This window comes from Pseudorasbora parva, chromosome 3, assembly GCF_024679245.1.
Source record: "Pseudorasbora parva isolate DD20220531a chromosome 3, ASM2467924v1, whole genome shotgun sequence".
In the NCBI taxonomy this organism is placed as follows: Eukaryota; Metazoa; Chordata; class Actinopteri; order Cypriniformes; family Gobionidae; genus Pseudorasbora; species Pseudorasbora parva.
In genome coordinates this window covers 20,686,349-20,713,620 of record NC_090174.1, presented here as the reverse complement: position 1 = coordinate 20,713,620, position 27,272 = coordinate 20,686,349, and the positions used below count along the sequence as shown (strand labels likewise).

General features: G+C 37.5%; 2 protein-coding genes across 2 annotated transcripts; one reads left to right on the top strand and one right to left on the bottom strand.

Moving 5' to 3' along the window:
* Nucleotides 1-114: 114 nt before the first annotated feature.
* nanos2 (nanos homolog 2) lies at nucleotides 115-2,382 on the bottom strand. Its single transcript, XM_067438071.1, has one exon. The coding sequence runs from the start codon at nucleotides 2,380-2,382 to the stop codon at nucleotides 1,936-1,938; it is 447 nt and encodes a 148-aa protein (XP_067294172.1). The 3' UTR covers nucleotides 115-1,935.
* Nucleotides 2,259-27,165, top strand: inpp5e (inositol polyphosphate-5-phosphatase E). The gene is made up of 11 exons (XM_067438072.1): nucleotides 2,259-2,390; nucleotides 12,057-12,910; nucleotides 16,311-16,434; nucleotides 16,954-17,051; nucleotides 17,780-17,904; nucleotides 21,363-21,482; nucleotides 21,639-21,746; nucleotides 21,843-22,004; nucleotides 22,088-22,203; nucleotides 22,287-22,423; nucleotides 25,866-27,165. The coding sequence occupies exons 2-11, from the start codon at nucleotides 12,117-12,119 to the stop codon at nucleotides 25,999-26,001; spliced, it is 1,920 nt and encodes a 639-aa protein (XP_067294173.1). The 5' UTR covers nucleotides 2,259-2,390; nucleotides 12,057-12,116; the 3' UTR covers nucleotides 26,002-27,165.
* The last annotated feature ends 107 nt before the right edge of the window (nucleotides 27,166-27,272 follow it).

The window sequence follows — 27,272 nt, the reverse complement described above, 5'->3', positions numbered from 1 at the left end:
TGGCAAGGGCAGAACAACCCCTCTGAAGCAGTTAAATGTATTTGTTTTATTGACGCATGAACAAAAACAGCCGTAGTCTTATTTTTCCTCTCCATTTTGGTCAGGTCTTACAGCACAAGAGCCCAGAAGATGACAGTTTGATTCGTCAACCTGCAGTCTACTTTATCATTTTGGCTGGTTCAGGCAGACAGGCGCATGTCCTGGATGAATAGTCATGCACTGTGGCTCTTCAAGAAGCTCTCAACATTTATTCTGAACCTGTTGGGAGTGCGTTGTAGTGTTTAGTGCTAGAGATCTAATAATACCCTACTAGTTGTTTATTTATATTTTTAATGATCATATCAAGGTATTTGCAGCAGACATTCTCATCCGTGGGCATTGCCCTGCATTCTCCACAGGTGCACCTATAGTTTAATTCACAGTGTGAGTGAAGAGATTGTCATCCATTTGAGTTGTCAATTCGATATTATGAACAATCCTACAGAAAATGTATCTGAACAATTTAGCGCACATTCTGTTTTTCAGCTTGTGTGTTGCAATGATGGTATTTAGTGATTCATGCTAAAGCAGTCAGAACACCATCCAAATGGCCACATAGAATGTTTTGACCCATACAATGGGGCAAAACATTTTTTTTTTTTTAGATATGGAGTAGGCTACTTAGGTGTTGCTTTTGTACTCGGTTATCAGCGTGTCATACATTAATTGACATAATTTGTTATAGGCTATTCGGGAAAAAAAATTAATTAGCTTTCCTTGTGCTAGGAACATAAAGTATGGGTAATTTATACTGCAAATTGGCCACCACCAAAAAAAACGGATGTGTTAAACAGCTGTAATGCATAATTCAGGCCACAATTCAACAATACAACAATTCAAGAACTAATTTTACAATAATTGCAAAGTTGTAAATTCCCATGTTTGTGTAACTGATGAGAAAAATGAGACTGATAAACTGATCAGAATAAAGAGAGTTCCATAGATTGTTTATTAAGCCTGGTGTGCAATCATGTTTTTTTTTTTTTATTCACATTTATCATAATAACCATGTTGCTTTAAAATGTTTTAGTATGTTTTTAGTATGTTAAGTCAAATAGCAACTTTGTAAAATAAAGTGCCCCATTTTTTTTTTACTGTGTTATTGTTGCATATGTTACATGCAGTTACTATAGTATAGTAATTTATAGTAATAACTATCAATATGCATATTAAATTGCAACTAATCCTAAACCAAACCCTAATCATAACCCTCTAAGTACTACTTAAGTACGTTACGTCTTATTACTCAATACTTGCATGTGTAATTGCACTGTAACTAAGACATCTTAAAATAAAGGGTTACACTTTTAAAGGTGTCATTGTTACAGTAGAATTATATATTGTAGTACTGTATTTTAGTAATATTAATTAACTACATGTACTTAATATAGGATTAGAGTAGATTTAGGGTTTGGTTTAGTTGAGGGATAGTTGCATGTAATTATGCAAAATTTACTGTTGTGGTAAGTACATAATGTAACAAGGACACTGTAAAAATGATTTAACAGACTGTAACCTTTTCTTGTGGAATTGAACGATGAAATCAGGTTTTCTCATAACGGATGCTTTTATAAAGGAACCCGTTCAATCACTCTATAATACACCAGATATTGAACTGATATCTGTTACCTAAAATTGTAAAATAAAACTAGCTATTATGATTGCCAACTAAATTCCAAGCCATAACAATGGGTGGTGACGTATTTAAATGCAAACCAATAACAAGAATTAGCACGTGGTTTAGATTCACTAGAAAAATATTTTTATTTTGAAAGGAACCATTAAACATTTCAACTATTAATAGTAAACAACGTTTCTGAACATATTTTCACAACAAACATCGATAACAGACTTACAGTTTCACATGAACAAGAATTTGTGAGAAAGTCCGTAGGTTTACAATCTGCTCGTCTTCGATGTGTTTCTTTGAGGGCAGTATTGGCGCGTGTGCGCCCAGTCTCCGGTGGCGGAGCAGAAAGGGCACACATAGCTCCGTAGGATCGGGCAGAGGGTGCGTCCGTCTCGGGCTTTCAGTCTATGACTCGTGTATACCTCTTCACTCTCTCCGTTTTTTAGGCAGAAGCCGCAGGTGTCACGACGGTGGTCCCGGCTGGAGGAGGAGAAAGTGGTGCTCGAGGCACTGCTGGAAGACCCGGTGCTCATGAATCGCTCCGCGGGGGTCACACGACCAGTGACGGTTTGTCTTTCGTCGCGATGATCCTCCAGCAGTTGCGACAGAGTCCTGTGGAGATTCATGTAGTCCCGCCACATGAGGAAACAGCCTTCAGCTGCGGGGATGGTGTTCTCGCGCTCGGAGGAGGGCTGCATCATGTCCAGTGTCATTCAGTCAGGTGAGTGTCATCCATGACCCCCGATCAGTATTTATAGGAGAATCGTCTAAAGACTCCAGACAGGAATGCGGTCTTTTCTGGGGCACTGAACACCTGTCCAATTTGCGTGACTCCCTGTAAGTCCTGCTTGACCGAGGTCTCCGCAAGGTCACCGGGTCAAGCTTGCACTTTGGTTTATTGTTTTGTATCAATTAGCGGCACGTGCCAGACAGAGTGCACACGCGTCTGTCTGCCTTCAAACATTGTAACATTTTCCGGACCGCGCACAGACATTTTGGGGCGCAGGTGCTGAAGTGATAAAAAAGGGGGGTCTTCTCTTTAAAAAAAAAAAACAATAGGCCTACATCAAAAATGAAGTTTTTAAACCTTTAAATTAGGCTACTTTCATTGTTATTATGGTATATATGTTTTTCCAAATTAATAAATGTCTTTTGTTAGCATTATGCTGGAATTAAATGAGCAAAATCAATATTGTGCATTACTGACATAAATTACCAGAGGCGGACAGTAGTGAAGTATTTTTACTTTTTACTCAAGTATGTACTTCATCAGTTTTGATTTGGAAAACTTTCTTTCCAAAGTATATGTCATACTTTTTACTGCAAGACATTTCATAAATGATTTTTTTTTGTTTTGTTGTTAGTTTTTACGTTTAATACCTGCATTAAAAATGTAATAATTTCTTACATGTACTCAGGTTAAACTTTTAATTACTTTTACTGGACCCACTTTATATTATAGCTGCCCTTTACTACTATGTAGTAACATTTAAATTAATAATTTGATACAATGCACTTGTACATACAGGTTTTTACATTGTACTGACATTTTTAAAAATACATGCATGTAATTACATCTGTAATATTCTGTAGTTACATCTGTACAGTAATTTCTGTAAAAAAAAGTTCTGTAGTCTGCAAATGTATAATTACACTGCTGAGTCTGACACTTCCCTTACTCCTAATCCTACCCTTAAACTTACCCATTCCGCCACACCTGTCTCTAACTTTACTCTTAAACTTACCCATACCACCACACCTGTCTCTAACTTTACTCTTAAACTTACCCATACCACCACACCTGTCTCTAACTTTACTCTTAAACTTACCCATACCACCACACCTGTCTCTAACTTTACTCTTAAACCTACCCATACCGCCACACCTGTCTCTAACTTTACCCTTAAACTTACCCATACCACCACACCTGTCCCTAACTTTACTCTTAAACTTACCCATACCACCACACCTGTCTCTAACTTTACTCTTAAACTTACCCATACCGCCACACCTGTCTCTAACTTTACTCTTAAACTTACCCATACCGCCACACCTGTCTCTAACTTTACTCTTAAACTTACCCATACCACCACACCTGTCTCTAACTTTACTCTTAAACCTACCCATACCACCACACCTGTCTCTAACTTTACCCTTAAACTTACCCATACCACCACACCTGTCCCTAACTTTACTCTTAAACTTACCCATACCACCACACCTGTCTCTAACTTTACTCTTAAACTTACCCATACCGCCACACCTGTCTCTAACTTTACTCTTAAACTTACCCATACCACCACACCTGTCTCTAACTTTACCCTCAAACTTACCCATACCACCACACCTGTCTCTATATTTACTCTTAAACCTACCCATTACACCACACCTGTCTCTAACTTTACTCTTAAACTTACCCATACCACCACACCTGTCTCTAACTTTACTCTTAAACTTACCCATACCACCACACCTGTCTCTAACTTTACTCTTAAACTTACCCATACCACCACACCTGTCTCTAACTTTACTCTTAAACTTACCCATACCACCACACCTGTCTCTAACTTTACTCTTAAACCTACCCATACCACCACACCTGTCTCTAACTTTACTCTTAAACTTACCCATACCACCACACCTGTCTCTAACTTTACTCTTAAACTTACCCATACCACCACACCTGTCTCTAACTTTACTCTTAAACTTACCCATACCACCACACCTGTCTCTAACTTTACCCTCAAACTTACCCATACCACCACACCTGTCTCTATATTTACTCTTAAACCTACCCATTACACCACACCTGTCTCTAACTTTACCTGTGTCCCACATCAATATCAGCAAAAGTGTTTTGCAATACATTATGAACAAAAGTACATTGTACTTATTTTTTTATGTAAGTACATAGTAGTTAAAGCCACCTAATATAAAGTGGGGCCCTTTTACTTAAGCAAATGTTGTGAAATTGCAGATCTTAATGCAAGACATGTATTCCAGCAATTCAGTTAACTTGCCTAACTGTGACTCTTTGAATGAGCAGTACAACTGAATGTCGTCAGCAAAAAAGTGATCAGACACATTTTTAAAATTACAAATAATTTCAGCAAGAGGGCTAATTTACATTAAAAACAGTGTAGGACCTAAAATCGAACCCTGAGGATCTCCACATGACAGAGGGATCATTTCTGAAAGAATGTTATTAGCAAACACACAAAATGATCGGTCACTCAAGTAAGAAGAGAACCAATTTAAAACCGTCCCTCAGAACCCCATTTCATATTGTAGCCTATTTATCAATACATTATGGTCTAATGTTTCAAATGCCGATGATAAATCAAGTAAAATCATTCATTCAGTGATTCGTTCAAACCAGTTGATTCATAAACGAAACACTATACACAACTGTTCTTGATTTATTCTAAACTATTTTTGTTTTAGAAATGAGAAAAAAACGTAAAAATTGACTACTGTTTAAAATGTTTCATCCCTTCAGACCCATTTGAATAAATCTTGCATACAACATAACACAGACAAACTTCTTTTTTCCACTATTTTCTGTAATTTAGTGGAAATAGCCCAAAGTGTCTGCAGGTTCCTAGAGCACACAGGGCCTGAGTTACACACTTTCAAAAATGAATTTATGAAAAAAATAACCCTTTTTGGGGTTGTTATTACAGCTTAGACAACATATACTTACATGTTTATCACTTTTAGCACTGTTTTATGTAACTTCAAAGGGTTTTCTGTAAAATGACACCAACATTTTGAACTTAAACCACTGTATTTGTGTATGGGAAGCTTTTCAATTTGGGTAGACCAAATCCAGGCGGAAATCCCAAAAAATGGTCCCGGAGTCTAAGAGGTTAACTAACTGATGTCACATATTGACTACTTTGATGATGTTTTTATTACCTTTCTGGACATGGACAGTATAGTGTGCATACTTGCATACGCTCTAGGAATAAATATAAAATATGTTACTAAACTGTGTTCCGAAGATGAACGGAGGTCTTACGGGTGTGGAACGATATTAGAGTGAGTCATTTATGACATAAATTTTATTTTTGGGTGAACTAACCCTTTAACACTTGTCCGTTAGCCCTGTAAACAAGTGGATTTTTTGAAGGGACAAGTTAAAGAGAATTTTACTTGCCCAACGGACAACCTGATTAAAATGCCAATAACATAAAAATCACTAGAAAATGACCAAAATGCAATGATTCTGCATTCATGTAGTGTAAGTGGCTATCGATAGTGGCTAATGTATAATTAACTGTCGGTAACAAATTTGTGCTGTTGACGTTTCGGACAAGCGGACAAGTGTAAATGTCGAACCCTGCATTAAATATGTTAACTAGATGTGTTCACTACCTGTCTAGTGATGTGTGTTAATGCAGACATATAATAAACAAATGGTGTGTCTTTTCAAAACTTCAATTGCGTGTCATTATTAATTGAGCTGGCTCATGGGTTTTATGTTTCACACTTCAGTGTGAATGCTGGATTTTTGCGGTGCATTGTGGGATTCAAGGAGTAAACAGTCCACAGCACTCAGGATTTTGCGATTAAAATGGCTGACTCCCTGTCAGTGACAACTAGGGAGACAAAATGTTAGTCAATCAATCAATCAATCAATCAATCAATCAATCAACTTTATTTATATAGCGCTTTTACAATGACGATTGTTTCAAAGCAGCTTCACAGTGTCAAACAGGTCAATAGTGCAACTAAATTTGATTTGGCTGTAGAGTCGTTCTGGAGAAAACAGTGATGTTATCAGCTTATTTTAATTTATCAATAAGTAAAAAAAAAAGAGCGACATTGTTGGCAGAACTGTATTATAGTTTATAGAATTAAATAAGACCTAATTAATTAATTTTATTTTTATTGTTTATTTTTAGTTTTTTTATTTATTATTTACAAATGTGTTGTATATTATTTATGTTAACTTCTTTTTTTAAACTGTTCTATAAAATCAACATCACATTTGCAATCGTGCAATTTTTGGGGACAACGCATTGCTTGTGATATTGCTTTACTAAATCATATAATATAAATATTAAAAACAAGAAAACTGCACAAACTCACACATTTCAAAAATGAACATAACTACTTTAAAATTTATGTTTTCAGTATGGGGTTGTGTAGGCCTAATTTATCTTGCAGAACAAAATGTCGAAGTACAGTAAAGTTTTATTCATTTTACACATAAATCGAAAAATCTCGAAGAAACCAGAAGTAGGTTAGGAAGCAAGGGAAATACATTTGAGTATATATTATGTATATAAGTTCCGGATGTTAGCTGGAGAATGGCTGCATACAAATGCTGAACAGGAGAGAAAGGCCTTCCAGACGAATACTAGATGACGAATACCAGAGACAGAGGACAGAACGGGGGTTTATAAAGGGTGTCTTGATGAGAGTGTGCAGGTGATTAGAACTCTAGTGACTGGAAACAAGTGTGCAGAGTCTGGTGATCTGAGGCTGGTTGTGATGTGTACTGAGACTGCTCTCATTAGAGTTACAAATGATTTACTCTTGTCATCTGATCGTGGTTGTATCTCTCTATTAGTGTTACTCGATCTTAGTGCTGCATTCGATGCACTATCGATCACAATATTCTTTTGAATAGACTCCAAAATTATGTTGGCATTAGTGAAATTGAATTGGCATGGTTTAAAATTGTACTTATCTGACCGTTATCAGTTTGTAGCAGTAAATGAAGAGATGTCACACCGATCACAAATTCAGTATGGAGTACCGCCAGGCTCAGTGTTAGGACCGTTGCTCTTCACCCTGTATATGCTACCACTGGGAGATATCATTAGGAAGCATGGCGTTAGTTTTCATTGTTATGCTGACGATACTCAGCTCTATATTTCCTCACGCCCTGACGAAACTTACCAATTCACAAGATTAAAGGAATGCATAGCTGATATAAAAAAAATGATGAATAGTAATTTCTGCAACTTAATTCAGATAAAACTGAATTTTTAATTATTGGACAGAAAAGCTCCACAAGTAGTAACCTAGAATACTGTCTAACACTTGATGACTGCTCTGTCAAGCCCTCATTGTCAGTGAGGAACCTGGGTGTGCTCTTTGATACCAATCTTTCATTTGAAAGCCACGTTTCTAGAATCTGTAAAACCGCATTTTATCATCTTAAAAATATATCTAAATTACGGCACATGCTCTCAATGCAAAATGCTGAACAGTTAGTACATGCTGCGTTCATGGGCTCAAGGCTAGATTATTGTAATGCTCTACTGGGTGGTTGCCCTGCTCGCTTAATAAACAAACTCCAACTAGTCCAAAACGCAGCAGCTTGAGTTCTTACTAGAACCAGGAAGTACGATCATATTAGTCCAGTTCTGTCAACACTGCACTGGCTCCCTAGTAAACATTGCATGCATTTAAAAAAAAAAATATTACTTACAAAGCACTAAATGCTTTAGCTCCCCAGTACTTAAGCAAGCTCTTAACTCCTTATACTCCATCACGTCTTTTGGTCTGTCAGTGGCAAAACTCTGGCCAGTTGATAATACCTAGAATATCTAAATCAACTGCAGGCGGTCAATCCTTTTCCTATTTAGCACCTAAACTCTGGAACAGTCTTTCTAGCATTGTTCGGGAAGCAGACACACTCTGTCAGTTTAAATCTAGACTAAAACGCATCTCTTCACTATGGCATACACATAGAACATTTTTAACTTTCATTATTCAAATCAATTGACTGATTCTTAGGCTGCATTAACTAGGTCAGCCAGAACCGGGAACACTTCCCATAACACCTGATGTACTCGTTACATCATAAAAAGAATGGCATCTACACTAATATTAGTCTCTCTGTTTATCCCGAGGTTTACTGCAGTTGGTCGGATCCAGGCCGTGTCCGGATCGGGTGGTGGACCTGCGCCTGGACATGACCAGCTCATCCTGGAGTGTCTGCTGAGCCCGTGTCAATTGGTGTCTCCTCTGAATTTGCCTCACCGGCACGTCATCCTCAATAAACCCGTCTCCGGCTCAATAACTCCGATCTTTCAAGTATTCATTGTCTTGTGTGATTGACGCACCATCCTAAATGAACCCGTCTCTTGCTTGATACCCAGAAATTTTGACTGTTCCCATTTAATATGATTTCTGACCTGTAAGGTTGCCACAATCATAATCATACACTGTTGAATAATAGGCCAGAGGAGAACTGGCACCCCGACTGAGTCTGGTTTCTCCCAAGGTTTATTTTTCTCCATCATGCCCTGATGGAGTTTTGGTTCCTTGCCACTGTTGCCTTTGGATTGGCTTCCTCAGCTGGAGACACTAAAATTATGATCCAAGTTATTCAACTAAATATAAAAATAAAATTAATTAATTAGACATTATTATTATTATCATTTAATTCTATCAACTATAATACTGATCTGCCAACATTGTCGCTATATGATAAATTAAAATAAGCTGATAACATCACTGTTCTCCAGACCGACTGTACAGCCAAATTAAATTTTGTAGCAATATTGTCTTGTTTAACACTGTGAAGCTGCTTTGAAACAATTGTCATTGTAAAAGTGCTATAAATAAAGTTGATTGATTAATTGATTGATTGGGATGTTGCTGACTCTGTGGTCAGTATCTATCAAAAGTGGGCCAAGAAAGAAACAGCTGTGAACCAGTGACAGGGTCATGAGCAGCCAAAACTCATTGATGTGCATGGGAAGCAAAGGCTGGCCTGTTCTATCAAACATACGAGCTACTGTAGCTCAAATTGTTTAAGAAGTTAAAGCTTCTGATAGAATATACTGAAAAGTGTCAGAATATACAGACCATCACAGTTTGTTGTTTATGGGGCTGCATTGCCACTGACTTCTGTCTACTGCTAAAAGCACCAACAGTGGGCCTCTGAGCATCAGAACTGGACAACAATAGAAGAAGAAGGTGGCCTGGTCTGATGATGAATCACATTTTCTTTGCATCACATGGATGGCTGGGTGCGTGTGCATCACTTAACAGATGGCACCAGGATGCACTATGGGAAGAAGGCTAGCCAGTGGAGGCAGTGTTCTGTTGGGAAACCTTGGGTCCTGCCATCCATTTTGGTGTTGCTTTGACACGTACCACCTAACTAAGCATTATTGCAGACCATGTACACCCTTTTAGGGAAACCGTATTCCCTGGTGGATGTGGCCTCTTTCAGCAGAATAATGCACCCTGCCACAAAGCAAAAATGGTTCAGAAACGGTTTGAGGAGCACAAAAATGAGTTTGAGCTGTTGACTTTGCCTCCAAATTCCCTAGATCTCAATCCAATTGATCATCAGTGGGATGTGCTGAACAAACGAGTCCGATTCTTGGAGGCCCCACCTTGCAACTTACAGGACTTAAAGGATCTGCTGCTAACATCTTGGTACCAAATATGACAGCACACCTTCAGGGGTCTAGTGAAGTCCATACCTCAATGGTTCAGGGCTGTTTTGGCAGCAAGAGGGGGAACAACACAATATAAATCATAATGTTATGCCTGATCGATGTATTTTTAGCTGTGCTGCCATTTTGGATTTAAGAAGAATATGATGCAGAATAAGAAAGTTAAACATGCTTACTTTAGCAAGAAAAGAAAAAAAGAAACACAAATGTGATTATCTTAAAGGGGTAGTTCACCCAAAAATGAACATTTGTGTAAAATATGTTTATCTGCTTACACACAGAGCATCCAAGAAGTAGGTCTGTTTGTTTCTTCAGTAGAACACATTAGACCCCATTGACATGCATTATACGAGCAACAGTTGGAGTTAAAAATCTTAATTTGTGTTCTACTGAAGAAACAAACAAACCTACATCTTGGATGACAATGGAGACAATTGGGACACTAATAATAATCCACTGACCTATAATAAAGATACCTACAAACTACGGTCCGGATCAGTGTAATATAAACACAATTCATGCACTCTTCTTTCACCGTAACCAATATGGATTTTCAGTGACAGATACTTAAAACTACATTTGTTTATTCTTGAATATGTGGGTAGGTTTAAATTGGCTTTAAAATAACTTAACGATTAAAAGCACCGCACGATGGCGCTGTTCCATAATGCACTACCGCGGACTGCCAGCACACCCTCTTGAGAAGTTGTTGGTTGCTTTGGTTGTTAAGGAAGTCCATTAAGTTTGCCTCTTCAGCGAACTGGAGGTAACGGGCAGCTATTTCATATTGAAAATGCGTCATGTTATTTTTGCACACAAATGTATCTTAATATATATTTGAGTTCCGTTTAATTTGTTATATTTTAAAAAGATAAAACGCTAACTTACATCGATCTTACAGATGTGTGAGTGACCGTCGTGTGGCAACAGTTAGTTTTACATCGCTGTGAGGGACAGAGATTTCAGTCAGCTGTAATCGCTGATCATATTACTTCATTATTAATGTATTTTAGTCATAGTTAGGTATTAGTTTAAAAGTTGGATACCAGTAATAATAATAGTAACTTAATGTTTTTGTTGTTACTGGTTGTAATGTTGTTAGCTTACTTGTAACAACGTTTGGTGTTGATCATTTAACGTTACAACGTAAGTTACGTTTAAATAAATAAGTTACGTAACCTAATGTATTTTGCTAAATAAACACTTCGGTAGATTTTTAATGATTAATGTTTGTTATGTCGTTGATTTTTTGTCATACAGTCTTTACAAAAGGCAGCGACAACTAATAGTTTATGTATTGTGTAATTCTGTGATAGAACTCAACAAAACTGTTTAACGTTACCTGACGCTTTTTCAACTAAAACACGGGAAATTTTAACCATTAAAGGTTTTCTTTAATATTCTAATATTGGGTATTTTAATATTGGGATAAATAACAAAACTGTTATTTAGTCTCAATAACAAAACTGTTATTTAGTGCCGAAAATTACTATACATTTTAATTTAGAAGACTTTTATTCAAAGCTAACTTTCCTTACAATAAAGGACCATACGGTAATAATCACCAAAATAATATACGCAAAATATTATATAAAATGTTAACTCAACATTTTTTTTTTTTTTTTTTTGTCCAGACAGTGTAATAATATGTTTTGTTAAGTTTTGGATTTAGTGCCATTATAAATAAGAGCAAAATTATGTAATTTTGGGGAAAACTATATTATCTATATTATTAAACTGTATTATGTATGGCTCTTTATACATTAAAATGTTTAGCTACAAATGTATACCTTGCAATATTACTAAAGAAAAAAGACTTTAAATGTTTGCACATAATGCACATAATATTACATTTATACTTTGGGGAAAGATGTGGAATATTGCTAAATGCAAAATAAATAATTCAGACAGAATAATCAGAAGTTATCTATAAAATAATTTCCTCACTTTTTCCCTAGGATGTAATCGATTGAGTACCATGGGGCTTGCTTACATCTAAAACCAAGTTTGCCAATAGGATGAGTGAGCATGGAGACAGCATCGTCCCATTTAACCCCACAGAACTCGGGTCAGAGGAATCATCTTGTAAAACAGATATTAGTGTTCTACGAGTAGACCTGAGGAAAGAGAAGTGCAACAAGGAGGCGCTTGAAGACATCAAGAAGCCATATGATGTTACCACTCTGCTTCAGGATGAGCAAAACAAGGAAGCCAAGCTTAGTCCATATCAGCCTCGACCTCCCTCTCTTCCGAAGCCTGTGGGATTGGGCATGGAGGGTAAATCATTTGATGAGAAGGTGAGGGGGAGAAGATTGAGGAACAGCCAGGAGAGTCTCACGGACCCGGGTGAGACGGGCTCTTCTACCGATTCACTTAAAGACACCACCTCAGTGAATGGCCAGGGCCTTGCATCTGGACTTCCTCTCGATCTTCCACCCATGGAGACACCGCCGTTCATGATTAGGACTGGGAGCTTTTCCGAGAACGACGTGTCCCCCTGTGAGCATTTTGATCCGAATAAAGAGCGAATGAAACCGTCCAGAATTATTCTGTCTCCACTGCAGCTCACTGGCACATATCCTCCTCTGGAGAACAGCACAGCCTCCACATCCTTAAGAACAACTAATCGGATTGACAGGGATTGTTTGGATTACAGTGTGGTGGGGAGAAGGGGGCGGTCGGAGAGGCTTCAGAGAAATCTAAGCGATAGCCGGCTGTTGGACACCATGGTGTCAGACAATGTCTCTGTCCATTCCATGAAGTCCACCTATAGCGTTCTGAACCCCATTAGACCCCGGGATGTAAGGAACAGGTGAGAAGCTTGTGTTTCTTCATTCATTTCTTATTTTCTGCTGCCTATTTGAAGTTATCCCTCAGCATATCCTTCATATCCTTCACTTTAAGATAACATGATCATGTGCTGACGTATCATCTTGATAAATGTCTAACAAGTCTCTGAGCCTTTTTTTGTTTTATTTAAAGCAGAATGTGAGACCTTTTGTGTGAATGCGTAAACCGAATTAAATGTTTCACAAGGTAGTGTATCGTGAATAATGTTCCTGCAGGAATGAGATGTTAAATAAGTTGAATAATACTTACAGTTACCTGAACAGCTTTAGTTGTGTGAAGCTGCATGTGTCTTGAGAGATGAAAGAGGCACGGTGAAGTAGTTTGTGAAGGATGTAAAGGGGATTAATGGATCAGTGTGATGCTTGTTCAGCACTGTTACTTTCAAGCTGCATCAGACCATTCATTTCTGTTCTGTTTGAAAGTGAAATGATTATACAAGGACAATATTAAATACAATATCTAACTATTAGACAATGTATGTGTTGATTTTAAAGCGATGGTTCACCCAGTAATGAAATTCCACTGTCATCAACTAATCCTCGTGTCATTTCAAACCTGTATGATTTATATTAGTGGGATTCAATTGGAGATTTTTAAAATAATTTTCTCACTGTTCTTTTCCATACAGTGAGATCATATTGTGATCAGAGGCTCACACAAAGCTATGCACTGTGCATAGTGTTTTCTATGAGAGCTACTATGAGAGTAAAAAACACAGACATACAAATCTCTGTGGCTTGTGGGGATTACACATTGATGTCTTAAGACACGAAAAGATCGGTTTCTGCGAGAAATCGAACAGTATTTGTGTTCTTTTTTTTACCTCATAGCATATAAATCTCATCTAATGGCTAATGTAATTACTTCAATCAAGTAAGGTCAAAACTCGGTCATAGATATATTTACATAGAGTCATAATTCGACCCTCGGGTTGAATGACCTTTTTTTGGTTTTTGACCTTCTCCGGCGGAAGTAATGGTGTGGGGAATACTAGATGAGATTTGTCTGATATGAGGTAAAAAAGGACCAAATGAACATCAACGGCAAAAAAAAGAATATGTGGGTAAAACTAGCAGACCTAAACTAGCAGACTAAAATCAGAAATTAGGATTTCAAAAGTTCAGTAGCTCAGCACTTATAAGCCCAATTTATACTTCTGCATCGAGTATACGCTGATGTGTAGCCCATAGCGTAGAAGCTATGGTGAAGAATTATGAATCAGCCTTTAGACGTTCAGTCTTTACCTTACAATAAAGTAGGAATAGAATCAGTTCACTGTCCACAACGTGGAGATGACATTAAAGGGTTAGTTCACCCAAAAATGAAATTTGTCATTAATGACTCGCCCTAATGTTGTTCCACACCCGTAAGACCTCCGTTCATCTTCGGAACACAGTTTAAGATATTTCATATTTAGTCAGAGAGGGTATCCAAGTGTATGCACACTATACTGTCCCAGGGGTCAGTCCTTGGCCCCATTCTCTTCATCATTTACATCATGCCCCTCGGCCATGTCATTAGCCGCTATGGAGTCTCATTTCACTGCTATGCCGATGACACACAACTGTACATGAAATCAGAAACACACACCTCTGTAATTTCACCAACATCATCTACGTCTTCAACACTCACTGCCTTCCTGGAGGAGATAAGAGTGTGGATGAAGCACAACTTCCTCCAGTTAAACAGCTCTAAAACTGAGGCAAGTCTTGTTGGCACACCACATCAAACACAGTCTTCCTCCATAAGTGGTATAACTATCTCTTGTCAGGACATTCCCCTCTCCACAACTGTCACCAATCTTGGTGTAAGATTTGACCCACAACTCAGCTTCGAAGCCCATATCAAAAACCTCTGCAAGACATCTTTCTACCATTTTAGAAATATTGCTAAATTCCATCCAACACTAACCGTAGCAGATTCTGAAAAGCTGGTCCATGCCTTTTTCTCCTCCACACTGGATTACTGTAATGCACTTCTCATTGGGATCCCTAACAAAAGCTTGCAGAGACTGCAGTGTGTTCAGAATAGTGCAGCAAGGATTCTGTTGAGAGTTCGAAAATTCAATCGCATCGCACCCATTCTCCAGTCACTTCACTGGCTTCCTGTTTCCACCAGGATTGAATATAAGGTTTCCCTTCTAACCCACCAGTGCATCTATGGAAATGCCCCCTCCTATCTGAAAGAACTACTCACACCTTCAGCTACAGCTCGATCACTTCGTTCAACAAATTCAAACCTCCTTCATCTTCCCAAGACTAATCTCAGCGCTATGGGTGATCGGGCTTTCTGTTCTGCCGCTCCTTGGATTTGGAATGCCCTACCCGACCATCTGAGGGCACCACAAGCTCTTGAGACTTAAAAAAAGGACTTAAAACATTTCTTTTTGGGAGAGCTTATGTCTTTTAGCTATTAAATCTATTTGTATTTTCCCATTTTTAAATGATCTTAACTGTAGCATTTTCAGATTTGTTCCAAATGTAAGGTAGCCTGACAAGCCAGACCCACATTAAGATCTGGAAACTCACCATTGACAGGGCTCAATCCGAGGGGCGGGATAAACGGTTGTCTTTCAAACTCCCTCTGCACGCAATAGGATAGCGCTACAAACAACCATACGCTGTCGGACTAAATATAAAATATCTTAAACTGTGTTCTGAAGATGAACGGAGGTCTTACGGGTGAGGAACGACATTAGGGTGAGTCATTAATGACATCAATTTCATTTTTGGATGAACTAACCCTTTAATCATTTTCTTTTATAATGTGAAACCTTCTGGGTTTGCACATTAGATACTAAGGAGATTAAATAAAACATTTTTTTTTACTTAGTTTATCTAGGTATAATTTATTTTCATTATTATTATTATTAATTCAGCAAGTTTAAAATTTGACTTACACACTTGTGTCTTGTATTTCTCTTTTGCCTTTTTGTTCCCCCATGACCTTCTTATCTGTTTTTTTTTTTTTTTTTTTATATATCATGTGATCCTTTTTAATTTTATTCATTCTTAATGTGAAGCTATTAAATATCCAGTCTGTATCGCCTCCTATATCCAATTAGGGGAGTTACAAATAAATCTAAATCTAATGTTGAATAACCAATGATATGTCTTGCATATTTGCAAGGTTTTACTATTCATCAGGAGATTAGGATGATACTTTTTAGATTTAAAAAAATAAATAAATCCTGGTCACTGTTTGATTTCATTGTGTGGAATAGGGCAGAATGACCATAGAAAACATTTGCTGAAGTCATCCTAATGCAGTTTATATGAATACATTATGTGGCATGTTAGAAGAAGAATTTCTCAAAAATGTGTTTGTTGTTTTCCTGAAAATGTACCTGCATGTGGTTTTAGGAGCTTTCTGGAGGGCAGTGTTTTGGGTAACGGTGCCTTGCTGGGGGCAGAAGAGCTAGACCGCTACTTCCCAGAGAGACGACTTGGCATCTACATCGCCACATGGAACATGCAGGGAGAGAAGGTGTGTGGAACAGTACTGTCATTTCTGTTTTGTTTGTGGTGTCCGCGGGGTCTTAAAAAGTATTAAAAGTTGATAAGTCTTAATCACGATTTTATGAGGTATTAAATTTTGTTCAAGCTTTGTCAAAAGAGTTTGACTCCAAAAAGTATTCATGCATATATTTATTTTCATCCCCATAAGTATTAAAAAAACAACGGGGTGCTCAGTCTGAGATCGGCTCGGGGCGCGCGCCGTCTACTGTGGTCATCACACATTTTGCAAAATGCGCGGTTAGGTGATATGTCACCCTTCACACGTCGCGTAACATATGCAATATAAACAAAATTGGCCTACGATAGAGATTTTAATTCTACATTCTACTACAACTGTTTATTAAGTTAAAGGTTTGTTGCTAATTAGAACTTGAAGTGCGATGAGGTGTTAAAATATTTTGAGATGGTCTTCAAAAAGTCTTAAAAAGCTATTGAAATTAACTTCAGGATTCCTGCATATAGCCTAAGCTCTCACTCTTGTTCTCAGGGGCTTCCATACAACTTAGATGATCTTCTGCTCCCAACCGACACAGACTTTGCACAGGATGTCTACGTTATAGGAGTTCAGGAAGGTTGTCCAGATAGGTAAGATTTTGCTTATCACAGCTTTTTTTTTTGTCTTTACCTGGGGGGTATTCCAGACACACAGACGTACCTGAGTATGTTTGTGAGTAAGCAAGCGGATAACCTCCACTTTTGGTTCCAAAAACGGAGGTAACTTTCAGGATATGTAAGTAGCCATGGCAACTCACTCTCTGAACAGGTCCAGGGTTAGTTTGCTTAAGAGGTTGTATTAATATAACTAAATGTGGTATATAGTTACAGTTATAATATGCAATACTATATATTAATTCTAAAGCAATATTATAACATCTCACACATGGATCTGCATTCAATTAATTAGCATCAAACAAACAATTATAATCCTTATTCCCAGTGAATAACAAAAAGATTATTCGAAAAGATTGAAAAAATAATTGCACAACCACCAAATAGGTGTCAATGTGCGCTAAGTAGATATAAATGTCCATTAAACAAAAGAAGGAGGAAGTAGTATGGAGCACTTGTCCATTTTTATGGTGACTTGCCGATTCATCGCTTTGTTGAGAATGTCTTGTTTGTTTACCGGGAACATACTCAGAGTTGTCTGAACTTACTCCGGGAATCATTTTTGGCACCAGCATACCTTGAGTAAATAAGGTTTGGGTTAATCAACCTGGAGTTCAGAGTATATGGGACAATAAGTTAATCTTGCTTTCTGGAATTACCCCCCTGATACTCTGCATGTTTACTTTCTTAATGTTTGTCCACAGGAGGGAATGGGAGATCCGCCTGCAGGAAACTCTTGGGCCGTATTACGTGATGCTGTACGCAGCTGCCCATGGAGTTCTCTATCTCACTATATTTGTCAGGAGAGACCTCATATGGTTCTGTTCAGGTAAAAACTTGTCTGTTTGCTGCAGTTGGTGGATCATTTATAGCTATTTCTCACTGCAGCTAGAATTAAACTTAACATTTTGATGGGGGATTGAAATCAAAAAAGATCCAAACGACAATCATCAGTGACAACTGGAGATTCACCCATAGTCAAAAGCAAAAGATTAGACTGTACAGAAATTTAAATCTATAGGTAATGCCTTTAATAGTCTATAATATAATAGTCACTTTATATTAGGTGGCCTTAAGTACTATATACTTACATCAAAAAGTAAGTACAATGTACTTACTGCGTTCAAATTTTATTGCGAAGCACTTTTGCTGATATTGAGGTGGATACGAGTAGAGTTAGGGACAGGTGTGGTGATATGGGTCAGTTTAAGAGTAGGGTTAGGTGTAAGGGAAGTGCCAATTACAAATGTCACTACAGAAATTATTACAGACGTAATTATATGCAGGTATTTTTTTAAATGTAAGTACAATGTAAAAACATGTATGTACACATTAAGGCCATTGTATCAAATTATTAATTACAATGTTAGTACATAGTAGTTAACACTACCTAATATAAAGTGGGTCCGGTAATGATAATACACACATAAAAGGGCAATGCCGATGTTAACATTAACAATTTGAGAACAAAGTATAACAATAATAATGATTTGCACGGTTTGATGTGATATGAGCTTAGCAATAAGTGATATGATTTAATCACCATTGGTAGCACAATTTATAACTCTTTTTTCCTCAGTTACTTTTTTTTCAGCTACATTTTCCGGTGAGACCCATGTAAAGATGATAATTTCACTAATAATTCCAATTGCAGGCAAATTTACGGGCTGCAGCTTTATATGATTTATATGACTTTCAAAAGTTTGGGGTCTTGATGTCTGTAATGTTTTTGTAAGATATTCTGTGTTCTCACCATGGCATTTATTTGTTCAAACATGCTGTAAAAAAACAGTAATATTGTGAAATATTATTACAATTCAAAACAATGGTTATTGATTTAATATATTTTAAAATGTAATTTATTCTTGTGATAGCAAAGCTACATTTTCTGCTTCATTACTTCAGTCTTCAGTGTCACATGATCTTTCAATAGAAATAACCAGAAACATCTCATACGTGGCCGCTCCCTTCGATTAAAATGAATGCCTATTGCGGGGGCTGGGATAAATGTAAACATTATAAAAAGGAAGAATTGTGCGCACATTCAATGAAACTTTTACAGGTGCTAGATTCGATGAAGCATAAATTTATGTAAACAAAAATCTGCACACTGCTGTTGCTGCTTCCAAAGATTTATTTAAAAAAAAGACAATGTTTCAACCCAAAGGGTCTTCAGCTGCCTGATAAATGTAAACCTACCCACATCTGTTGCCATGATTTTTGGAATGACTTCTCTGGAGAGGGAAACAATAAGATATATATAGTTTTAGTTGTATAACATTGATTAATGGAAACAATGTTGTATAATATTGATTAATGACATTTAGAAAGTACCGCAAAAGCTTTGTGCAAATCTGTAATGGAAACGCTGCTACTGATATTACTAGTGTAAGTTCAATGCTGTCAATTTTGATCACTTGAATGTAGGGTCGTTCACAAATATTCAATCTGCAATTATTTGAAAAATAAAAATACTATTCAAATTTGTTTGTTTTTTTACAATGGGTGAAACCGGGTTATCATAATATCACCTTCACAATGAGAAATCACATGAAACATGAGTGTTTCTCATTAAAATTAATATAAATTACGCTATTCAAATGCAGTTTTATTTTTTTATTTTTTTTATTTACAAATTCCCATCTCTAATTTAATGTTTAATTTAATAAATAAAAGACCTCAAATGTTTGAATGATAATATAATACAAAAAGAATTAGCATATTGTGATAAAGTTCAGAGTCCAGAATGTAATGATAAAAATTAAACTTTCATATATTTTAGATTCATTGCACACCAACTGAAATATTTCAGGTCTTTTATTGTTTTAATACTGATGATTTTGGCATACAGCTCATGAAAACCCAAAATTCCTATTACAAAAAATTAGCATATTTCATCCGACCAATAAAAGAAAATTGTTTTTAATACAAAAAAAGTCAACCTTCAAATAATTATGTTCAGTTATGCACTCAATACTTGGTCGGGAATCCTTTTGCAGAAATGACTGCTTCAATGCGGCGTGGCATGGAGGCGATCAGCCTGTGGCACTGCTGAGGTGTTATGGAGGTCCAGGATGCTTCGATAGCGGCCTTAAGCTCATCCAGAGTGTTGGGTCTTGCGTCTCTCAACTTTCTCTTCACAATATCCCACAGATTCTCTATGGGGTTCAGGTCAGGAGAGTTGGCAGGCCAATTGAGCACAGTAATACCATGGTCAGTAAACCATTTACCAGTGGTTTTGGCACTGTGAGCAGGTGCCAGGTCGTGCTGAAAAACGAAATCTTCATCTCCATAAAGCTTTTCAGCAGATGGAAGCATGAAGTGCTCCAAAATCTCCTGATAGCTAGCTGCATTGACCCTGCCCTTGATAAAACACAGTGGACCAACACCAGCAGCTGACATGGCACCCCAGACCATCATTGACTGTGGGTACTTGACACTGGACTTCAGACATTTTGGCATTTCCTTCTCCCCAGTCTTCCTCCAGACTCTGGTACCTTGATTTCCGAATGACATGCAAAATTTTAGCAACAGTCAAGTGCCCAGGTCAGGCGATTCTGCTGCTGTTTCTGGTTCAAAAGTGGCTTGACTTGGGGAATGCGGCACCTGTAGCCCATTTCCTGCACACGCCTGTGCACGGTGGATCTGGATGTTTCTACTCCAGACTCAGTCCACTGCTTCCGCAGGTCCCCCAAGTTCTGGAATCGGTCCTTCTCCACAATCTTCCTCAGGGTCCGGTCACCTCTTCTCATTGTGCAGCATTTTTTGCCACACTTTTTCTTTCCCACAGACTTCCCACTGAGGTGCCTTGATACAGCACTCTGGGAACAGCCTATTCGTTCAGAAATTTCTTTCTGTGTCTTACCATCTCGCAATGATGGCCTTCTGGACACCAGTCAGGTCGGCAGTCTTACCCATGATTGCGGTTTTGAGTAATGAACCAGGCTGGGAGTCTTTAAAAGCCTCAGGAATCATTTGCAGGTGTTTAGAGTTAATTAGTTGATTCAGATGATAAGGTTAATAACTCGTTTAGAGAACCTTTTCATGATATGCTAATTTTTTTAGATTTTTGGGGGTTTTCATGAGCTGTATGCCAAAATCATCAGTATTAAAACAATAAAAGACCTGAAATATTTCAGTTGGTGTGAAATAAATCTAAAATATATGAAAGTAAATTTTTTATCATTACATTATGGAAAATAATGAACTTTATCACAATATGCTAATTTTTTGAGAAGGACTAATATAATGTATAAAAGTATAAAATGTCTTTTTCTTCCACTACAGAGGTGGAACATGCTACTGTCACAACCCGAATTATATCTCAGATTAAGACTAAAGGAGCTGTGGGTATCGGCTTCACTTTTTTTGGGACATCCTTCCTCTTTATTACATCCCATTTTACCTGTAAGTAAAATATTTTATGGACACTTAATCCAATGTCGAACAACACATATGTTGATTTGATTTGACATATGTTTTAATTACTGTTTATAATGACTATGGCATTAGATTTAAGCCTAGCTAGGAATAAACCCAACCCAGTCTGTGTATTTGTTTCAGCTGGAGATTCTAAAGTTTATGAGAGGATCTTAGACTATAACAAGATCATAGAAGCTTTGGCTCTTCCTAGAAACCTTCCTGATACCAACCCTTACCGCTCCACCACCTGTGAGTGTTGCTGCTTTTGTCACATTTAAAGATTTGATTGTGTATTTTGATTATTATTATTTAAATTTTATGAACACAATTTCTTTTAATTTACAGGTGATGTCACAACCCGTTTTGATGAAGTCTTCTGGTTTGGAGATTTTAACTTCCGCCTGAATAAAGCCAGAGGAGAGGTGGAGGCTGTTTTGAATCAGAATGTAGGTGCAGATATGAGCCCACTATTACAACATGACCAGCTGTTGAAAGAAATGAAGGAAGGCAAGTGTGAAAAGATGCAAAGGTTCAGTCCTGTGTTCCCTTTAGGATATATTTGGTTTTTGACTTTTTTTTTGCATTTACAGGTTCCATATTTAAAGGATTTCAGGAAGCATCTATTCACTTTCCTCCTACTTACAAGTATGACATTGGTTGTGACGTCTATGACACCACCACAAAGCAGAGAACCCCTTCATATACCGTAAACTTTTTAGCTAATTATATGCTAATATGTTGCAATATACCCTATAGTATCATAGTTAATTTTTTGTCTTGTGTTGGCAGGATCGGATTCTTTATCGAAACAGACAAGCAGATGACATTAAAGTGATCAAGTATACGTCTTGCTCGTCCATTAAGACATCCGATCACCGGCCTGTCATCGGCATGTTTCAGGTTAAACTTCGTCCGGGTAGAGACAAGTAAGCCTTTGCACTTATTTCTACTAATTGAGTAATAATCTTGAAAAGGGACAGTTCACCCAGTCATCGTTTACTCACCATCTTGTTGTTCTGAACAAAGACTTTTAAAAATACAAATGAAGATGTGTTTCATGAAACCTAAAGATTTCTGTCCCCCCATTTCACCAAAACATTTACAGTTTTATAAGTTCATAATAGGGCTGTAGCTATTGATTCTTTTACAGGGTCCCCGCAGAGTCTTAAAAAGTATTACATTTCAAAAAGTCTTAAATTCACGGAAGTATTGTGTTCTAGATCTTAAATAACGTTAAACAGGTCTTAATTTTCCTACGTCCATGTAACGCTACCTCATTGAAATGCTCTCGCCTCCCGCAGCAAGTGTTTGTTTCGTGGTGGTGTAGTTCTTTCTTTCGCTAGACCAACTATTGTTCACTCTATTACAATTAGACAAGCATGCCTACATCACACGGAGGAGTAACGGCTGGAGTTACTCATGAGCAAACGCAAGAGATGCGTTTGTATTCAATTCAGACAAAGTACATCGCACATACAGATCTACATTTTGAGCTAATCTTATTCATCACTGTAACACAGCTTGTTTTATTAAGTTAGTAGCTATAAATATGATTAAAGTATGAGATTTAAATGACCAAATCAATGAAAGCACTGCACGTATCTCAAAGCAAGGCACGTATCTCAATGCACGTATTACAGCTTGTTCTGCTGTTTGTTGCGTCTAGCGTTGAGAACATTCTAATGGTGTATTTCGAAGATATTATCAAGTAGCCTATATATAATGTCTCATCAAAGATTTCACACGCATCACACAATGACGGTGATCCATGTGCAAAGCTGCAAAATCCATCGCGTTCATATGTTTGGAGTTGCTCGTATCTCCTCAGCTGATGCGTGAACTGCTGCAAGCATTGCATCCTGAAGCTCAACACACAGTTGTCTTCATTTTAAAATAGCGAGACTAAATAATATTACCAGTGCTGATTTCGCTCTCTCTCGCATTGCGGTCTTTGATATCGACATGAACTGAAAACAAAAGTTAAAGGGATACTTCACTGTTTTTTCATATTAAACTATGTTATTCCCTTAACTAAGACGAGTTGATACATACCTCTCTCGTCTCTGTGCGTGCTCTTAATCTCTCTGACGCGCAGTGATGATCTGATATCATGATCCCACTAAGCCCAGTTCATTCACTATGGTACCAAACAGAGATACACCTCCACGTTTCCCCTATTTAAATACAGTTACATGAATAGTTAAACGATCAACTATGATGACATTAAATAAAACATGGCGCTTTTATAAGCGGATTAAAAAGGAGAACTATAATGGATGGCGCTTCTGAGAGTACTTCGACTCGGCGCAGTAAAAAGTCACGGCTGAAACGTCCTCAGGCCACTGCACTAGTGATACAAAACACACGTCTGTTACGTCCAAATAACAGATTTTGATATGTTATAATAGTAAAAATCATTTTATTCATTTAGAGAATATAACTACAATTAAAAACTGAACGTGTTGTGTGAGCTGAGCAGGAGGTGCAGCACAAACTGCAGCAGGTGTCAGATTTCATTCATCATTGAATTACTAGATGAACGCGGAAGATTTAGTTTCAAAGCGAAATGTAAAAGAACTGTTTAAGGGATTTTGTCATAGTACTGTTTTGTTGTGGTGTCTTTCATTAAGAATAATAGGCTAATGAACCCACAATTCAAGCCACCCGCCCCTAAATCAGCAAACCGAAAGTTAACTGCGCACGACGTTCACAGCTGCTCAGTGCACAAGCAATGTGACAGTGAGGGAAAATTCTCACCTTCATAACGGGTAAAAAGGCTAATGCATTTTCATTCTATTATTCTATTTTCCACAATGTCAAATAGGGGTGTCAAAATGAATTGTTTCTTCGATGCATTGCGCTGCAGATGAGGACGATTCAGTATCGGTTCAGTAATAGATCATAAACTGTTATGTTACTGACATCATGTATAATGTTATTTGTCATGTACGTGCTTTGTCATGGTAGCATATAATTGAAGAGAAAGGCGAGATGCGAGTGTGAGTTAATAAAAATGCTCCAACTACTTTAAAAGCCGACATCTGGGCACATTTCGCCTTTTATGAACAAGCCGGTAAGCATGACCTGGAGAATATACACGCTGCGTATAAATCAAAGATATGATTTATCCAAATGATTTCATTTACACTTTGGAACATAAATATGTCTTTAAAAAACAGATATAAATCCGCTCTTGAATTCCCCACATTATATGCAGATTTAAAGGTTCCATGGCATGACATTTTTATTTTATGAGGTTTTTTAACATTAATATGTGTTCCCCTAGCCTGAATGTTCTCCCCAAGTGGCTAGACATTTTGATGGGTGTAAACCGAGTTCATTGCCGAGTGGCAATGTGTGCTGCGGTACCACTGTCATATAACATGCTCTCACACGTTTATTTTTTATTTTTTTGCATTGTTGGGATGAGTAACAATTAAATATGTGGTTTCAACAGCCAGATGTATTTAGACTTTAGTTTTGGCTGTAAAGAGACCCAGACCACCTCCTGAAGAGGCTTTTAGTATTTAGTGTATTCTGTATCTTCTCTTGTCTTCTGTGCCCAGATTTGAGTTTTGTTTGATATATTCGAGAGGCGTGTTTTCTTTGAGTAAGTAAAATTAAAGGTTCAGTTCATATAACTGACTGACAAAACTGTATACATGAGGATGCAGTGAATCGTCAATGCATCGTGATATCGAATTGAACTGAATCAATGACATGATAATCGTAATCAAACCGAACTGAGACCAGTGTAAGTACACACCCCTAATGTCAAACCAGCACAGCTTAACCTAAAATGCAAGCTCAGGCATGCACTTCTTCCATATCAGCTCGTGCCGTCATGCACTCTAGACAGAGAATACTATATATATAATACTAATATACAAATATATTTAAGTATATAGAGGTTGGGTTCCTATTTAACTGTCCGTCCTATTAGAAACTGCTAGGCTATAAAATAAAAATCATAATTGTAAAAGAATATTGTAATTCGCCAGATTTATAGTGTAAAAATATGCAAGCGAGAATGAGAACCGCTTTGAGTGGGATGCCGGATGTGTGCGAAAAATATTCAAATCCCAAATTTGAAAATCCAATACCAACCCATCGAACGAATATTTGAATATTCTGGTTCAGCCCTAGTTACAGATTACCTTTAAAAAAGTTGGCATGCAAAAGCACTGGGAAACCCTGCTGTTGTGTCGCCTTACAAAACAAACTGTGATCTAGTCAACTCAAGCGTTTCATCAATTTATGGAATGGAATGTTTTGAGGTCTGTTTATGTTATGGGTGTGTTTATGCCATGATACATCATTCATGCAGGTTTGATAAAGCACTTACTCACAGTTTGTTATCCTCCCCAGCATTCCTTTGGGTGCTGGCCAGTTTGACAGGAGCCTGTACTTAGAAGGAATCCGAAGGAGAATCACAAGGGAGTTGAAAAAGAGAGAGGCAGCCATGAAAAACCAGAACAACAGCACAGTTTGTACCATATCCTGATGTGCGAGAGCCATAGGGTGCTGAAACTGATCATTTCAAAAACAGAGCTTCTGACTTTGAAAGCTGGACTTTCAGGACCAAAGGATAACTCGGTACTACGGAATTCACAGCAACTGAAGTGCACAGTCCAGGGACCAAAAGACTGCAGCTGGACGTTTTGCAGCAAGTGTTGGAACTATGAAATATGACTTTAAATCTATAAATGATACTGACCAGAGTAAATTAATTGTACTGTACATCCATTATTCCTAATTTGTTTATCTGTATTATTTCATATTCTGGTATTTAACTTGCAAGTCTTTTCTGTGTATGGTTTCAACTGATAGTGTTTCATGGCCTTGTTAAACCATTAGCAAAACTCCTATGGCTGGTTTCACAGACAAGGCTAGTCCCAGACTAAAATGATTGTTTAAGCCGTTTGAGCTGAAAGCTACTTGCACTGGCATATCTTAAAACTGTCTCAAGAAGCACACAACTAATGTTTTTTAAGGAATGTTTATAAAAGCTACTTAAATGTCTTGATTGAACTAGGGCTTTATCGAAGCTCTGTCTGTGAAACCAGGCGCTAATCTTTAACTGATCATGTAAACGCTTCATACCAGTTCCGGGTAGCTGATCCTCCTAATTTTATTGGCTCCTGGGTCTCACTTTTAAACAGTTTCTTAACAATGTGCTAACATTGGTACTGCTTTTTAAAAGGGAACTGTACTGTAGCAGCATTACCAGCAAAAAGAGGGAGAATTGGTGTTAGCGGCTGTTTATTTATTGATTGTCATTGATGGGAGAATGTGGTGTATCATGTAGAGAATTTGACCTTTGGTTAAAATGTGTGCAAAATCTTAAGCGAGGCGGCACAGACTATACTTGAGTTTACTGCCTTAACTGTTAACTAACAACAAAATTCAGCTTACTTGATGTAAAATGCGATATACACATGGGAGCGGGAACGACCCTAGTATTGGTATTGCTTGCGCATGGATCTGTGACTGTGATGTAATAGTAAGTCACGCATTCACATCATGAATTTCAGTTCTATTTTGTACTGAAAGTGCCTGCGATCTTGCTCATGATTGCCTCAGTGACTTCAAATACATTCTGCTGTTTAAACCAAATAATAGCCTGTTACAAATATTTGTTTACAATGTAAAGTAATACAAAAACTGACTCATATTTGGTGTCATTTTGTTTAAAGCACACATTTGGCAGCAACAAGGTTATTCAAACACAAACCAAGGAACATATTGCTGAATATTCAAAATGCACATGATAAT

What these genes read in the sequence shown, in the direction of transcription:
- nanos2 (XM_067438071.1), bottom strand. Translation starts at nt 2,382, where the DNA reads ATGACACTGGACATGATGCAGCCCTCCTCCGAGCGCGAGAACACCATC.
- inpp5e (XM_067438072.1), top strand. Translation starts at nt 12,117, where the DNA reads ATGAGTGAGCATGGAGACAGCATCGTCCCATTTAACCCCACAGAACTC. An exon ending in CAGGAAGGTTGTCCAGATAG is followed by an intron (nt 17,052 to 17,779) that starts GTAAGATTTTGC and finishes GTTTGTCCACAG; the next exon opens with GAGGGAATGGGAGATCCGCC. An exon ending in GTTGAAAGAAATGAAGGAAG is followed by an intron (nt 22,005 to 22,087) that starts GCAAGTGTGAAA and finishes TTGCATTTACAG; the next exon opens with GTTCCATATTTAAAGGATTT.